The following is a 16,509-nucleotide window of genomic DNA, read 5'->3' as shown; positions in this document are numbered from 1 at the left end:
ATAGCCTCATTTATGAACAAGGGAAGTAACCCAATTCCTAGGTCATGATGCATGCTCACCTCTCAAATTGAGTATATATTGGCTTCTTTAAATCAAATTAAGTTTGATATACTTGTACCATTTGGTACCACTCACAAAAAGATCAGATTATCAATTTAAATATATTGTGATATATGTGAGTATACCACAAATATAGACACATATAAAAAATACAAAGGATCAATGATTTTGATTTTGATTTATATATATTTCAACCTTGTGTATATTCTCAAGTATACATAATTTTTTTTTCAATACACAATTTATTGAAACGACTAATTAGTTTTTTTTTTTTTTCCAATTAAACTTATACATTTTCTTTAAACTATATTACAATTTTATTACAACCTCAACAAAAAAATTTCAAAAAAAAAAAGAAAAAATCATCCAAAACAGCAAGCAAAGGCCAAATATGATTTCAATATGTTTTCAATAAGAAAGAAGTACAAAGCATTACAAAGGATGTTTGGTTGGCATTAAAACCTTACATGAATTTCTGATCATGTAGAATTTTCTAGTTATGCTTATAAAAATGTATATATATATTGGAGAAATTTATAAAAGAAGTTATGCTCAAAATTCTTTATTCCACTCAAATAGTTTCATTTTAACACAAACTATTATGAAACTTGAATTTTTATCTTTTATTTGGATTTGTAATTTCCATGCATATTTTATCAATTACCAAAAAAACATTACCTGTCCAAGAACTATTAAATGAATTTATGATGACTAGATTTTTTTTATTCATTAATTATCTTCTGAAGGATCAATGATTCTGTTAACATGGTGTAGCAAGGTTTACAAAATTTTCAATTTACCATAGGAGTGATAAAAAAAAGATATTAGTTGATGTTTTGGGTTTAACATCAGAGTGTTAATTTTCATACTTTGTATAAATTCAAGGTTAAAAGTGTAACATTATTTATTTTCAAAAAAAAATCGAAGTGTATATGTATTAGAAAGTTAAAAAATTATAACTTTACATTACTCATGACTTTTTAAATAATACCAAAATATTCTAAATCACATCAACAAATTATGAAGTCACATATTGTATTTTTGGATTTAAAAAAATTATTGTAAGAAAATAAAAAAACTGATTTTTATTAATTTTAAATTTTAATTATATTATTTTTATATTCCTATTCTAAAAATAAAAATCAATAGTTAGTTAAACTAAAAATATTAATTCTCAAGATGATCCATGCATCATGACTTAAAGAAATTTAAAGATTTTCTATGGTTGCTTACTTGGGCTTAATTTATCATCCACCTTTATGTAATTCAAAATTTAATTGCAATACATGAACATTTTACTTTAATATTAAAGTAACAATTATACAAACCAACTTATGATTAGAATCATATATACAATACAAAACATTTATACAAACACCTTTATAGTTTCTAGTAATTGAATGCTTTGTTAACAATTCAGAGAGTGTGTGTGTGTGTGTGTGTATATACACATAAACAACACTATTTTCATTCCAAACATTTATTTTTTACATTGTACACAAAAGTACAACATTGTTTTCTTATTTTTATTTTTTATTTTTTTATGTATTTCAAACATGTATGTAGATTGGGTCAAACCTTCAAATTATGATATGTATAGAAAGGAAGTAGATTCCACAAATTTCTTGACCCATTTTCCAACAAGATGGAATCAAACCCCATTTTTTATTTTTTATTTTATCAGTTGATTGCAATGGAACCTTCAGCATGGTTCTTACTTGCAATAGCTGACTTAGACTTGAACTTTAACAACGTGGATTTTGCTTTGACACCAATGAGGATGACATTAATGATTCCAACTGTTGTTTACATGACCATGTTTAGCTAACCTTGTTGTGAGAATAATTGTCAGTGCCATTATGTAATATTGGGGACATGTATTTTCCTGTAAAATGAAAGGATGCAGACACAATCATGTTCATGTAGGATTCAATTCAACTCAATAAAAGAACACAGAAAAATAAACAAGACAGTATTAAATAGAATAGAATCATAGTGAGAAATATGAAGGAAATTTAAATCACATTAAAATATTCAAGTTTTAATATTATTCATTAATCTACACAATGTAATTTCTCAAAATACTACACAAATTCTACATACCTGGCCTGAATACTTTGCACAATAACATTCATAATTGATATTGATCATTCACCATTTCAATGTGACCCATACCTAAAATGATGTGTGGAGTTGGAAACCAATGACAATGCTTCCTTTTCTAGAACTAAACAAGGTGCAAGAACTACGCAAGTTTAATGTCATATATTTTAGTCTTTGGAGCAAATATGGGAATAGATGCCATCACTACAACTTAAACATGCCATACTCACATTTAAAGCACTCCTACAACCAATTGCTTATGCAAAATTAGTAAATTGTATTGTTACAAAGTATAACCCACATTATGTTTGAAAGAAAAAGAAAACACTCAGCTTTGTTTATACATACATATTGTGTACATGGAGGTGACATCAATGTCAACTAATTATAATCTACCAAGCCTATTTATAGATGAGATTACATAATTCTACAAGTAATAAAACCTACACACCTTTGTAACAGTTTGTGATATTTGGTACAGACATTGACCAGCATCCCTAAAAACACGTTTAAGTGGGTACTAGAAAATTTAAAGAGCTTTTATTAATAATAACAAATGTAAATTGTGCATTTAAGCTATTCAGATTTACACAATTGTGCATATGCTTTATGGGTGTATTCAAGGATAAACAGAAATGCTAGTTTATCATAGATAAGAACAAATAAAGTTTCCAAACAATCCAAAAAATGTCAAAAGAACTACTTTATGAAGAAGATTGGTATGAGGAAAGCCTGAGAAAGGTTTGACTCCCAAGGGCCCTATGGAATATTTGGCTTGATCCAATTATGCACTATATTCTCATAACGTTTTTTTTTTTTTTTTTTTTTTTTTTTTTGTATTTTTGATTTTTTTATTGAAATATTTTGTAAGACACTGTTTATAATTCCAAAACATCACACAATATACATTTTGTTTCGAAAAAATAAAAAAATGAAACCAAATGTATTTGAATATAAAAAGATTTTTATTATTACAGATTGTAGGTTTAAAGTTTGAAACAAAGTATGAAAGGTCAATAATTATGGCTGTTGTGTATGTTTAACACATCCTCAATTGAATAAATAATTTGAAATACTTGAAGTACTTTTTTGCAAATTGCTGATAAGATAAATAATTTAATAAGATGAAAAACTTGTTCAGAAATTATGTTATGAATCTTACACATTTTTTTCATTGTAACAAAAAAATAAAATTCTGTTGATTTTATAAATGTGGAATGAAGATAAAGGTTACAAATTAATTTGCATGAATTATTTATGTATTATTTTTGTTCAAATTACTTTTTCATTTGACCTTTAATTTAATATATATTTATTACTTGATAGTACTGACTCAGTAAAAGAAAAGAAAGAAAAGAAAGAAAAGAAATCTGCACACATAATTATGAGATGTGACTCTCTAAATAAATAGTGTCAATTGAGAAGTATGTGTACATAGACGTACCATATATACATAATATAAAAGATAACAAAAAAAGAAAAAAAGAAGTGTTCAAAATATTCAGATGTTAGCACTAATAGATGGCTTTGAGGCACAAATAATGATGAAATTAGTTCAATGGATCAAATAATACTGAAATATATTTTCGTGTATTAGAGTGAAATATGATCTAAAGAAACTTTCAGCAGACAATTGTACACAAATATATATAAATATATATTTACACACACAATATGTGTTGAGCATTATCAAATACATGCAAACAAAAAATGTTAAGTAAAATATAAATGAATGATAATTAACTATTAATGAATCAATACTTTAATTGTTTAACAAAATTACATTGATGTGTATTATGCAATCTTAACATGTTACATAGAATAATAAGTTTTACTAACACAATACATTACAATTTGTAATCATTCTTAAAGTGGTCAACTCTTCCACAGTAAGAAACATGAGGCATCTATGTATCAACAGCATGCAGTTTTATAGCCAAACATACGTCTTTATGCAACTAAATTGTGGCAAGTGGCAAAGAACTGTCCAGACTCTAGTATGGCTCCGCAGGTTTGCGGACGTTGTGACAGGCATACAAGGCTTTGCTGCCAAGCTCCTCCTCAATTCTTAGAAGCTGCACAGAGTATTAACACCACAGAGATGATTTTGAGTTCGACAATGCATTTACTTTCAACAATTTTCATGCTTTTCTCACGATCAATATCTAGAGCAAGAATCCAGAGTAGGCCGAACCTGGTTGTACTTGGACAATCTCTCAGAGCGGCAAGGAGCTCCAGTCTTAATCTGGCCCTGCATCATCAAGCGAACGCCACTACCACACTCTTCACAGCAGAGGCAATCCACGATATTAATTTAAGGTCAAAGCATCAACTACGAAAAAATTCCGGAATTTTTGTCCAAGAAATAAAATAAAGTAAAACAAAACAAAACACAACATAACTAAGAAAGTAAAAAAAAATGCTGACGTACAGTTGAAAGACCAACGGCAAGGTCTGCAATGAAGTCCTCCGTCGCTCCACTTCGATGGCTTGTCATCACACCCCATCCGGCTTTCTTTGCCACGACCACAGCTTCATTACTCTCGGTTACTGATAAAATCTGGTTTACCTTTAATAGAAGAGCGTTACATGCCTTCTGCTGAACGGCGTATCCCAAACGCTGCAACCAAACAAAATATTTAAATGCTCTTTAGAGCTATACTATCTAAAATATTACGACAAGTAGATATCTCTCATTTATATGCTATAATCTATAAACAGTCTAACATAGTAGTTGCAAACTGCAATGTTACAGCACACCCCACCCCCAACCCAAGCACAAGTTATGGAAGAATGTGTGGCCAGAATAAAGCAATAAGGGGATCACTTTCAAATTGTGATAAACCTCAACCAATCTTCATGGCTTCATTGAAGGAAAATGCACCAGTGGGCAAGTTCATGAATTCCTATTTAATACTTACCCAACATCAGTTGAAGAAAACTGGCTACTTCACTAAACAAACAGATACTAGAAAAGAATACGTACTATGAGCTATTGAGTGCGAAGGAAGGTAACCAGGTAAAGAGGAATCTTCAGCACCGGCCTTGCACACAGCAAGTGAAACTGCCAAAATAGCATGGGCAACCAACTGCATAAAAAAGAACAAAATGTTCATCAAATGATGAGGTCTCTCTTTGATCGCCAGCCAGTCATGATAGTCAACTGCTGCTGAGTTCATCCCTCATTTCTGAACTCAGGGATGTTGTGGATCACGCCCAATTTGGCACAAGTATCATTAGCAACGTATCATATTGAAACCTTTTTCTTGCACCATCCCCACTCATTCTTTGCTCCGTCGAGTTCATGAACCATAAAGTTGTCGATTGCGGTTTGATCTAAGGGGTCCTGCAAAATCGTACAATCATGTCAAATTCCACACCCACATGCACAGAACCATCCTCCAATCAAAAAAGTCGGGAAACTTCTTCACGGAATTCAAATACCTTTCCGACAAGAGCGGGGCCGATGACGTTGTTAACATTGTTCACAGCCTATTGACACAATCGTGAACCAGTTTAAAAATCCACATCCCTCCACAAATTCAGATTAAGACAAGGATTTGTACCAATCAGATCGTCTATGACTGAGCATTCTTGTAATTGGGCCAGTGATTAAAGGTCTTTTTCTTTCTTTCTTTTTTCATTGGAAGGGCAGAGAAAAATAAATGCCTTCTGAACCCCCTTTCCCATATAATCCTTGCCTCCGTCTCTCAACTCCAAGGCTTCATAAACGCCTGTCAAAAGCACATTGAAAATTATCGTCGGTGCTCAGAACAATGATCAGACCGCAGAAACCTTCAAATTGCCCAAAATGCTTTCTTCCTAGAGGTTATTCTCAGCCTACCAAGAAAATGGGTAACCGATGACCAGAAACTATCGCAGAAGATGAAGTCTAGAAAAGAAACAAATTCGTCAGTCTCAAGATATAAATGAGAAGCTTGCATAGGAGTAAAGGTTCTGACCAGTAGACGCACCGCTGGGTACTGCCGCCCTATACCACGATTCATCGGGTAAGTGAATATCCGCCTGATCAGCATCAATACGCACAACCAAAAACCCATCAATCCGTCGCGCAACATCCTCTTCCCAAACCGAAAGAACTCCTAAAGCACTACATAGAGAAAATCCTCTACTCTGACAATCATCTCCATTCTAATTTTCGCCCAAATCCAACTACCACAACATTGAATGCCACGACTAGCAAACCACATCGTCAACCCAAAAACAGCACAAATGTCACAGCACCTCCAGAGTGGGGTGGTAACCCCTCTGCCAAAAATGGAGCGCGCCTTGATCGATTGGATGGTCGCCATGATCAGCAGCGGAAACCGACACACAATCGCCTCGAAAACCCACGAATGTAAGAACACCTCTGAATCAAACCTGCCGAAATTGTTACCAGACCTGCAATTCGGAGAGAAACAAGCCTCTGGCTCTGCTTTCCGAAGGCACTTGCAATGGCATGGTGCAGTTCAGGAGAGCTCTGCGACTATTGAACGTGGATGACGAATGGAAACAAACCCATCCACCAACTTTTTACCAACAACATGAATTTTATCAATGTATTCTTCTGTAAACATGGATGTCGTTCGTCGACCGGCTGGATGAATAGACGCATTGCGGAGTCATTTATTTCCACGAGGCATGAGCCGGCGTCACCGACAACATGGCAAAGGGGAGCTTGGTGCCTCCGGAAATCCCTTCGTTTGCCTCCACACAGTCGGCGATGGAAATCCTTCGCCACACGGCTGCTCATTGGCACACAGGAGAATAGCCGAAGTGTGGTCGTCGTCGTCGGCGGGTTCTTAATGCCTCTGTCATCACCTGGTTGCACGTGATTGGGATCAATTTCAGTCAAGAGGGGGCGTGTGGGGCTGCCCTTTTTCAATGTGTCTTTCGTCTGGTAGCCTGAGGGTTCTCTCCGCGGTCGGAGTCCTCGAAGATCCTCCGCCTGCGATGCGTTGGATTCAATTACGTTGCGCTGTGTCATTGGTTTTTTTTTTTTTTGAGAATCACTCGAATTATTTAGATTGCGTTTGGTTGTCGCTTGACCTGCGGGTTTCCGAGGGTCGTAACGTCGTTGGTGGTTTTTGCTTCGGACAGTTCTTCTTCCTTTGTTTCTGTACGACTCTGGAGGAATTTGGTCTAAATTTTCGCGTTGATTTTTTGGTCGGATTCTGCACTTATGTTCAGGTTTGCAAGCTTTTGCATTTAGGCGTCAGTTCAATTAGTGCAGTCGGTCTTTGATCGAACGTGGTGTGCCTAACAGTAGGATAACTATGAGTATTTGATTCGTTGGGAAGGGGATTAAGGTTGTGAAAGTGAGGATATGAAAATTCAGCGTCTGTGTCAATTCCACCTGAATCGGTAATGAAAGATCAGGTTTACCTCGTCGGAATTGAAGTAAATCAGGTTTTCTTGGAGAGAGCATAAGGGTTTTAATCTGAAGAATTGGAAGCTGACCTGTGGAAATGGTTAGCGAAATCACGGATACTAGCTCGTCAGGGGCAGGGTCGGCAGAGGAGACGAAGACCTTACTAACCACCAGGAGTTGTAGAGAATGTTTGTTATATTCAAGTGTGATCGTGAACAAGGGCGTAATCCCGTCTGTTTGGGCCTTAGTGGGAGCAGTGAACCACAAGTGTTCGTGCCCCATACTGAACTGGACAACCAATTTGCTAAAAGTATTCGAAATTTCACAGATTTTTAGTATGCATGCGTACGGTACAGTGCCCACAAGGAAGTAAGCTCGAGCCAAACGACTCAACCGATCGACATCACCGGCGAGCTTCCATACTGTTACGGCCTGGAGTTTCTTGATGATAGAAAGCCAACCACGCAAGCTGTTCCTTCAGCCAATTCAGTGCCACCTCCTAAGGCTCTGGTACGCAAACCTCTAATCAGGGTTTTAAACCATAGTTCCACGTATTGTTTTACAATCCAGAGGTTTATCATCCAGATGCTGAATTTGTTTGTTCCTTCGAATGCTTATTCCTCTTATCAAACTAGACTGCTACTTGTTGGGATATCGTTCATATCTGATTAAGTGTACTCAAAATGAATTCTACCATCTGATTGATGAAGTGTCATCAAAGATGTCATCCTCGGGATAGCAGACTTGATCACCATGGTGCTTTATCGACTACTTTAGAAGATTACAGTATCTTTACCCTGCAGGCTTTGACTCGTACTGTCAGTTCAGAGTGCTTGAAATTGGCGAGATCACACTGATCGACACAGTCATTCATTCGTTGCAGGAACGGCTGAATAGAGAAGATTGCCCAAACGCGATCCCGAGACCACCATCATCTATCGGTGGCTCGGGTGGAGGAGGGTTGTCCAGTTCGCAACGAGGTTTTTTCGCTCGTTTAAAGTAGTGGCGATTGCCATCGTCAACAATGTGGGTAGGGTCGCAAGCAACATTCGAACCACAATCGTTAAAATATTTACGCCAGACCAAGGCCGTCCGAAGAATTGATGAACCGACTGTTAGCAATTTGTAAACAAAACATTCCCACGCTCCTGCTTCAAAGCTTACAATTTCCGACACTCACTGGCATCTCCCAGGTCATCGTGATTGCTCAACGGTTTCTGCTCATTTCCACGTGTTCTGTTCGCGAGATGGTCGTCTAGACATAGAGCCAGTCTCTAAATCTTGTTATGTGAGCATTCAGCAATGTATGTAACAGAAGTTGATTTCTGAGAGTTGGGCCTACTCTGACAGGCTGACTCTTTCAGCCACTGTTGCAAGTTATCCCCTCACTCGCAAGCACTTTCTCCCAAGCTTAGCAGAATCTAACGTACAGTTCACTACAAGTCATAGTCTTTGAGGTTGGTACGTGGGCCCTTGTCATAAACTTGCTGAAGTTGACCAGCTTGTTTTGCCGAGGTGTCATTGCTGTCTGAGTTGATCAAACAGCAAAATCGATGCTGATTCAGATTGAAACACTTCTGTTATGAGAGTACCAGAGCAACTTGTTATTTTCTGTATATAATATCTTGCCATCTGTATATTATTTGAGGAGAAAAATGGTTAGCAATACAAATACTCCGTTACTCGTCGACTCTCTCCATTGGCTTCTTGTGTTACCCTTTTGGGTTCGTAATAATCGAGTTTGTCGCATAGTTGTAAGAAGATTTTAAAGAAGTGAGTAGTAAATTCAAAAAGTTGAACCTCGGATTACCAGTAGGGTCTTGACCTGCCAGTTGGAATGATTTTACAATGAAGTTCCACGGGAAAACAACTGTGGGGACAATGATGGCTTTCTGATTGGAATGTGAGTCTACAAGGGTGCAATGCATGTGATGAATCCTACCACAGCCAAATGATTGTCACCGTGTTGATTCGATGTTTCCAAACATGCAATACTGGGCAAGACAGACTTTCAGTATGCAACATTTGATGATGGCAAAGCAGCTTTGTCTTGCTTGGTATGATGTCTTCTGAACTCCCCCCTAGCTGGCTGGTGTGCCTGATGAGAAAGACACCTCTTGATTGTGGACAAAGCCACCATTCTTACCTCGTACCTGGAGTTACAAGCTATGTCTGTGATCTACTGCAACTCTATGACTTTCTGTATACGGTGTTGCAGAGTAGAGCTGCATTACAAGCAATTTCATGAAGTATGCCACGATACAGATGATGATAGTACTTGCAAACAATGCAGCAAGCATGTGGGTGTTCATCATTGCACAGAATCCGCTAGATTTCAGCATGATTCTGTGCACGTCCTACATTCTCTATCAATATTGAATTGCTTCATTAACTACTGGTTCACTTGAGGTTGATTCACATGACAGAAGCATTATAGAAATGTGGGCATGCTATGGTAACAAGTCTAGCTCCTGAATCCTGCTCAATAGATACAACTGTGAATATGGACCTGCACATTGAGTTTTGCACGACTGTTGTATTCGGGGTGAGCTGTCTGCATCAATTCGCTTGGAATCGGTAGTTTCTCAGAGAATTAGCTAGCAGCCCATGTTATGTAATCAATTGGTTGTCCAGTGCATTGCAGTTAGTATTTTGTTCCTGATTCTGCTAAGAATAAACTGTATTTTAAAATAAGCTTGATCCTTAGCTTTAAGGCTGAGTATTTAACTAACAGTTGGTCAAGATTTGTCTTGCTGATCTGCCAGCACTCTGTGTTCTATGCGCTGTAACCCACATTCAACATTAGTTCTTCACTCCACGTCCAAGTAACCCAGTCTAATCCTCATCGCTAACTATTCAGAAAACTAGTCCAGGAAGACTCGAAATATTATGATCACCATTATCACCCGAAAGCATACGAGAGAAAGAACGATTTCAGGGAAGACTTCACACCTTTTGACAAGCCGATGGTGAATGTCTGGAATGCAGGAGGCAAAGAGATGATCCCAAATAGTAAGCCTAATGAAAGACGTGATTCAAAAAGGAGGGAAGCTGGAACGGCAAAACGCAGACTCGGTTTTTAAAGGTTAAGAAGAGCAGGATTAAATCTACATAGAATGTAGCCAAATAAACTTTCCTTACATAGCTTGGCGCAGACACATCGGATAGAGACGGGCCTCAGTTGATGAGCTTGGTACGAAGATCGACGAGAGTCGTGTTATGGAGGTTGAGACGTGCACCTTTCTTTTGCGTCGCAATCCGTGGTGACATCGCCTCGCGGACATTGAAGCATCCGAATGGAACGCATTCTAAACGGAGCGGAGTTGAGGAGATTAGGGTTGTTGGTGTGAAGGAAGAATTCATGAGTGGATGGGGATCGTGTCGCTTGCAATGTTAGGAATACGGTGGACAGGTGGACTGGTGGATAGGTGGAGCTCATGAAATTGCGATTTGTAGCGTGAGGTTCATTTGGAGGGGTTTGGTACTGGAGAAAGGCTTTGGTTGTGGTGTTGTTGGAAGATCAAGAAGTACACGGGTGAAGGAGGTTGGGTTTACAGCTGATTGGGCAATGGCACAGGGAACGTCGTTGCTGGCAGCGTGCGGAGGTGAAACAGTAAAGTTGTTTGATGTATCCATAGAGACAGGGGACCCCTGCACGTTCCAGTACACTCCTTCTCCGGGATATCAAGTCAATTGCGTGCGATGGAACCACACCAGTAAGTTCGATGCAGGCTTTGTCCAGGGCGTGTCTCGTTTTATATTTTATGGTTAGCACATGAATCAAGTAGTCCGACTTTGAATGCAGATTTAGTGATTGGTGATTTGGTGCGTCGAGACTGTAAGGTTCAACACTGGACCTGGAGAATCCGTCGCAGATATAAGGACTTTGCTGCTGCTTTGAGGCACCTTCTGCTTCCTTAAGCTGGTTTTCTATTATGTGCGCTGAAATACGTACGATGTTTCTTTATAACAATAGTGCGCTTCTTCGCTCTACTTTTAAGAAATACTCCTATGAGCGAACATGCTGTTTTTTGCCTGGACAAGAGGCAAACAACGTGTTCATTGTAAGTCTAGTCTACTTACAAACCCGTCCTTGAATGTGCGTGGTTAGGTGGCCGATAATTTGCGGATGAGCTCTATGCTCGAAATTAAACATTAACTCCATTACTTCAGCTAGCAGATGTATTACTGTTCCTTTTAAAACCTACTCAGATCACCAACGTACCTCTGACAAACCAACTCAAAATTCAGCATGCTGGCACAGTTCAAGCAGCGTAATTACAAAGAGCGAAGAGTTTAGGGCTCGCTATGCTTTGCAGATTCTGTAATTATGGAGAGAAGGCTTGAAGACATGAGTCGCATCATGTACTTGATCTGAAGTCAACCATACTCAGAATCTTGTGTGTTAGGATTTGTAGAGGCTTTCATTTCAGAATATTTCCTGGAACAGTGGCTTCGCAACGCATCCGAGTGGTTTATATTTGTTCGTTGCTGTGTGGATGATAGAAAACTAGATTCGTAAGCTCTCTGCTACCAGATTTTTCTTGTCGGCAGGAATTGAACTCGACACTGCTCTGTTTTACTGATTATTTCATATTGCATAATTTTCCGAGCTTGGAATTTGTTTTGTGTTCTGATATTGATATGAAATTAGCCCGCATTGAGCATGAAAATTAGTAGAACTTGCCGCAATCTGCAAACCAATCATTAATTCCGTAACGTCTGAAGGCGTTGGTTCTATACTAATGACGGAGGTTGTGCTCGCTGCATATAGAAACCGCATCCTAGTGTCCTATCTTAGTCGCAGATCTGGATATATTTGTCCACTCTTTTCTCACAGGAAAATTTGAATTCGAAATTGATCTCAGATATATATCGACTGGCTCTTAAAACCGCATGTAAATTCAACTGCGTGGCTTTTCTAATAATTCACGCAGCCTTGGTCCTTCTAGTGTTAAATGGGGGTGGTTTAGAATAGACCTGTGAGCAATAAGTGGAATTAGCTGCTTTAACTGTTGGTTTTACCCGGTCGCGACTTAAGGGAGTCTTTACATCAGATGCATTTGATGTGGAGATTTTTTCCTTCTGCTAGTTGTTGGCCAATTCTCAAGCATCTGTTCTACAGATTTGGTGGTGGCAAGTGCTGGAGAAGACTGCAAGATTTCCTTATGGATGAAAAATGGTCAAACAGTAGGTGTTGTACCTCAACCGGGTGAAGGAACGGATGACAATATCGATGTAAGTGCACGAGCAATGTTTTGTTTCAGAATCTGTGTGTGTGAAACAAAAAATGATAAAAGAGGTATTGACATTTATGCTTCCTGTGTTCATGGCACGTCATGAGAGCTTTCGCAACAGAACTTAAACTTCGACATAGTTTGTAGTGAAGTTCTGGAGCTTGGAGAATAATTGGTTCAGCTTGTGTTGCAGGAATCTATTTTAGGAATTTGTTTCAGCAGTAAAGGGTCGCGGTATCTTGGCTCTGGAGGAACTGGTAAGATCGTCCGTATTTGGGATCTTCAAAGAAGGAGATGCATCAAGTGGTTGAAGGGTCACACCGATACTATCACCGGTGTTATGTACAATTGTAGGGATGAACACTTAGCCTCCATCAGCATAAAAGGTGACCTGATCGTACATAGTCTTGCATCAGGAACCAGGGCAGCAGAACTTAAAGATCCTCATAATCAGGTATGAATAAGTGCAGTTAGACTTATCTCATTTTTTGCACACAATTCAAGAGAAAACCTTAATGACATCATGCTTCTTTCGTTGGAGCAGGTTCTCAGAGTTATGGAGTACTCTCGATTGAGTAGGCATCTTCTACTTACCGCTGGTGATGACGGCACTGTCCATGTGTGGGACACCACTTCACGTAGTCCCAAGGCAGGTCAATTCTTGTACTTTTCTCTTTACTCTCTGCTTTGAATCTGAGGTTTAACCACTTGTCATCTTTTGTTTTGAAGCTGCTAAAGTCCACCGATTGCTTAAGTATTGTTAGTTTGTTTTTAGTTCTTAGTTTATGCGTGTTTTTGTGTTGAAGTGTTCAAACAATCCCTTCTTTTCCTATTGTGGTGTCTTTTCTTTGACATTGCATGATTTTACATTGTGTTGCTGAGAATGAGCTTGTGTTTACGTGTACAGCTTTAGCGTTTCTTCAAATGATTTGGATACTTGGAAGGGCTTATCCTTCTCACGGTGTTGGCCACTTCTGTCTTCTACAAGAGGGCGCCTTTATCTTAAATCATTAATGTGATTGAATGTTAAGTTTTTTTGAGAATTTTTTTTCGCTGCAGGTATCTTGGCTGAAGCAGCATTCAGCACCTACTACAGGGCTCTGCTTCTCACCAACATCTGACAAGGTCTGTCGTTTGCTACTCTGTACACTCTTGTACGAACTAAGCTTTTTTTCAATGAGCAGAGACTAGTTACCCAGACCGAAATCTGGACGCACCATGATTAAATTTCTATCATCCACAGTTCTTCCAAGAATGATATTTACTAAGATATTTTGCGGGAAATATGAAGCTGTATGATGTCTCTTAGTTATGTTTCATGTTGACTTATGTCTTCATGCTTGAAATGATTGAAAGTCATGCTTTGCTTTCTTTCTCTTCTAGAAATCAAAGTGTCTGGTGTTGGAAACCATAAAATGGTTTTGGGCAATATTTTCTAAATTTTAATGTAATTTTTGTTGCCAGATGATTGTGAGTGCTGGACTAGACAAGAAGTTATATACATATGATCCTGGTGTCAAAAAGCCTGTGTTCTGTGTACCATATGAAGCTCCCTTTGCATCTTTGGCTTTTAGGGATGATGGCAACACCTTGGCAGCTGGTACCAATAGTGGCCGAGTTGTGTTCTATGATTTGCGGGGTCGGCCCCAGCCTTTCACAATTCTGCGGGCTTATGGTGCTTCGGAGGTGAGAAGTAATAAATTCTGGGTGCTGCCTTGAAATGGAGCAAACCTGATCTATGAAGCATATGTTTGCGGATACTATCTTTACTGTAGGCATATAAGATGGTAAATATAATTCTTCGCGTTTTTTTCATTTTTCCAGAGAGTGACTGCGTCTAGGTATTACTGAGTTCATCATTTATTAGTGTTATTTGACATCTTTGACTTCCTTTGGGAATACATTTTTTCTTGCTTTTTAAACTTTCCAGTTTTCTAGAATCAAAATTAAACATTGTGAATGATATTCTTTTAGACTCATCCGTCAATACTTCTGTTACATTTCTCTATTTCTTTTGCTCAAGAATTGTAGACCATATTTCACCATATATGTGCAGGCAGTGACAAGCTTGAGTTGGCAACGGTCTAATCCAATTTCTGTCAAAGACACAAGATCTGGAGAGTCTGCTCTTTTAGGTAACAGCAATGAAGAATCCGTGCTTATGCCAGATCCCCTTCCTGCTGGCACCAGGGGACGGACAACATCTGCTGCTCCACCTACTAAATCTAGCATTCGTATCAGTTCATTTTCAGGTCAGGTACCTTCTTCAGCTCCTGGGGGGCCTTCAGGTAACTCAAGGCCAAAGTCAGCAGGAGGAGATGTTACACCTTATTCTTCCATGCGAGCATGGGGAAATAATCCAATTTCTAGACTTCAAACTCCTTGGATGAATGCATTCAACTCCGGAAACGATGATATGGAGGTGTTCTCACCTCTCGTTGATGTACAACCCATTACTCCATCAGTTACAGGTTATTGGGATGAAGGGGGTGCTGGAGATGGGTTTAATAAGGATATGGCATCTCTTGGTGGGGATAAGAGAACAACTTGGGGTACTTCTTCAGTTCGGCGGTTTCCCAACATTAAGGACGTGAAGGAGGATGTTAGGGAGTCTCGAGACTCTCGCGATTCAAGCGTTTCACGGAGGCCTTCTCTAGGAACACGGCAGGTGCATCTCATCGTCATAGAAGATGCTTTGCATCATTTCTCAAAATTTTAAAATGCTCCTTCGGTGGAGCATGTGTTCAAGTCCATCTCTTTTACTGCTTATTGTAATGCTAAGTCTGAGCCTTTTATTTTACTTTTTGGTGGTATTCTTTTGTTTTCTTTTGTTCTATTTATTTTTCTCTTTGTTCAATGCCATGTTTTTGAGATAGTTTTATAATGAATGGACTGATTCCTGTTCGTTGTGTTATTTGGACTCCTGTTTGCAGTCATGCTCTTTACTTGTTGGTTTTTTGATGCGATGAAACTTTTTTTTTTTTCCCACTTTTCTGGTAGATTATCTATCTCGTAAATTAATGTATGTTATGGGTTGGCAGGATGACTTAATGTCAGTTACTCCTCCTCCTGGGATATCTAGTGGGTTGGACCGATCTCCATCTACAACACCTCCAGAGGCATGGGGTGGTGAACCTTTGGAAAGGGGGGGCCCAAGGCAATCAACCATGTCCAGGTTTGCGTTTCTTGGTTACCTTTTTGTTTCAATTGAGTCCTATTACATGCTGGACTGCATAAGCTAGCTGCTCTTTTCTCATGTTAGTTTGCATGTTTGTGGTTCCATATCGGTCTAGTGTTGTTTTCTTTACACATGATTATCTATTCTGCTCGATTCTGGGCTTATCCTTTTTGTCGCTGAATCTCTTTTCTGTTTTCCAAATTCTTCCATATTTCTTTGGTTAACTATGTAATATGTCGGTCGTGGGTAATGCAGGTTTGCTTCAACTACAGAGCTTCCATCGTCCCGTTTTGATTCACTGGCAACTCCTGCAGATTACAGACTACCAGCTTCCACCAAGGGTGATGTTCCGTTGCTTCGATCCCTAGATCAAGATTCGTCTCTACCTCTAACACATGGTGTGGGTCATCAGTCAGCAACGGTGCCAGCCAGCGATTTTGAAGCAGCAACTTTAGCTGCAAACAGAAAGTTATTGTCTTACGAGGCACGAGATCTTAACTCAAGCTTTTCACGATCTCTGCCTGGGTCCCTTCCCGGGTCTGCTGGGTATTCAGTAT

The 16,509-nt window shown here is 38.6% G+C and overlaps 2 protein-coding genes, 1 long non-coding RNA gene and 1 pseudogene across 4 annotated transcripts in view; 2 read left to right on the top strand and 2 right to left on the bottom strand.

The window, feature by feature from the left end:
* Positions 1 to 4,110: 4,110 nt before the first annotated feature.
* On the bottom strand, positions 4,111 to 5,322 carry LOC149987902 (bifunctional enolase 2/transcriptional activator-like). Its single transcript, XM_090255195.1, has 4 exons — positions 5,180 to 5,322; positions 4,595 to 4,783; positions 4,358 to 4,414; positions 4,111 to 4,238 (listed from the first exon to the last, which is right to left on the bottom strand). The coding sequence occupies exons 1-4, from the start codon at positions 5,240 to 5,242 to the stop codon at positions 4,158 to 4,160; spliced, it is 390 nt and encodes a 129-aa protein (XP_090111321.1). The 5' UTR covers positions 5,243 to 5,322; the 3' UTR covers positions 4,111 to 4,157.
* LOC112290615 (enolase-like) lies at positions 5,287 to 6,509 on the bottom strand (annotated as a pseudogene). Its single transcript, XR_016505972.1, has 5 exons — positions 6,409 to 6,509; positions 6,126 to 6,189; positions 5,833 to 5,897; positions 5,608 to 5,655; positions 5,287 to 5,509 (listed from the first exon to the last, which is right to left on the bottom strand). The product of XR_016505972.1 is annotated as an enolase-like (transcript).
* Positions 6,510 to 7,163: 654 nt separating this feature from the next.
* Positions 7,164 to 9,225, top strand: LOC149987901 (uncharacterized). The gene is made up of 2 exons (XR_016505971.1): positions 7,164 to 8,047; positions 8,421 to 9,225. It is a non-coding gene; the product is annotated as an uncharacterized LOC149987901 (long non-coding RNA).
* A 1,490-nt stretch (positions 9,226 to 10,715) lies between these two features.
* LOC112290614 (protein NEDD1) overlaps positions 10,716 to 16,509 on the top strand; it is a 6,856-nt gene continuing 1,062 nt past the window's right edge. The window contains exons 1-9 of the mRNA XM_024537075.3: positions 10,716 to 11,253; positions 12,663 to 12,775; positions 12,968 to 13,228; positions 13,319 to 13,423; positions 13,834 to 13,899; positions 14,239 to 14,460; positions 14,831 to 15,442; positions 15,816 to 15,949; positions 16,208 to 16,509. The exon at positions 16,208 to 16,509 is cut by the window's right edge and continues 146 nt beyond it. Of these exons, the coding sequence (XP_024392843.1) occupies positions 11,106 to 11,253; positions 12,663 to 12,775; positions 12,968 to 13,228; positions 13,319 to 13,423; positions 13,834 to 13,899; positions 14,239 to 14,460; positions 14,831 to 15,442; positions 15,816 to 15,949; positions 16,208 to 16,509 (1,963 nt within the window). The 5' untranslated portion in view covers positions 10,716 to 11,105. The remainder of the gene's footprint in view (positions 11,254 to 12,662; positions 12,776 to 12,967; positions 13,229 to 13,318; positions 13,424 to 13,833; positions 13,900 to 14,238; positions 14,461 to 14,830; positions 15,443 to 15,815; positions 15,950 to 16,207) is intronic.

Source organism: Physcomitrium patens, chromosome 13 (genome assembly GCF_059467195.1).
Source record: "Physcomitrium patens ecotype Gransden chromosome 13, ASM5946719v1, whole genome shotgun sequence".
Classification (NCBI taxonomy): domain Eukaryota; kingdom Viridiplantae; phylum Streptophyta; class Bryopsida; order Funariales; family Funariaceae; genus Physcomitrium; species Physcomitrium patens.
This window is presented reverse-complemented; position numbering and strand designations above follow the sequence as displayed.

Excerpts from the sequence above, each read along its gene's own strand:
- LOC149987902 (XM_090255195.1), bottom strand. The coding sequence starts at position 5,242 with ATGCTATTTTGGCAGTTTCACTTGCTGTGTGCAAGGCCGGTGCTGAAG. Across the intron at positions 4,415-4,594 it reads TTGCCGTTGGTCTTTCAACT|GGCCAGATTAAGACTGGAGC; the intron begins GTACGTCAGCAT and ends TTGATGATGCAG. Across the intron at positions 4,239-4,357 it reads GATTGTCCAAGTACAACCAG|CTTCTAAGAATTGAGGAGGA; the intron begins GTTCGGCCTACT and ends TACTCTGTGCAG.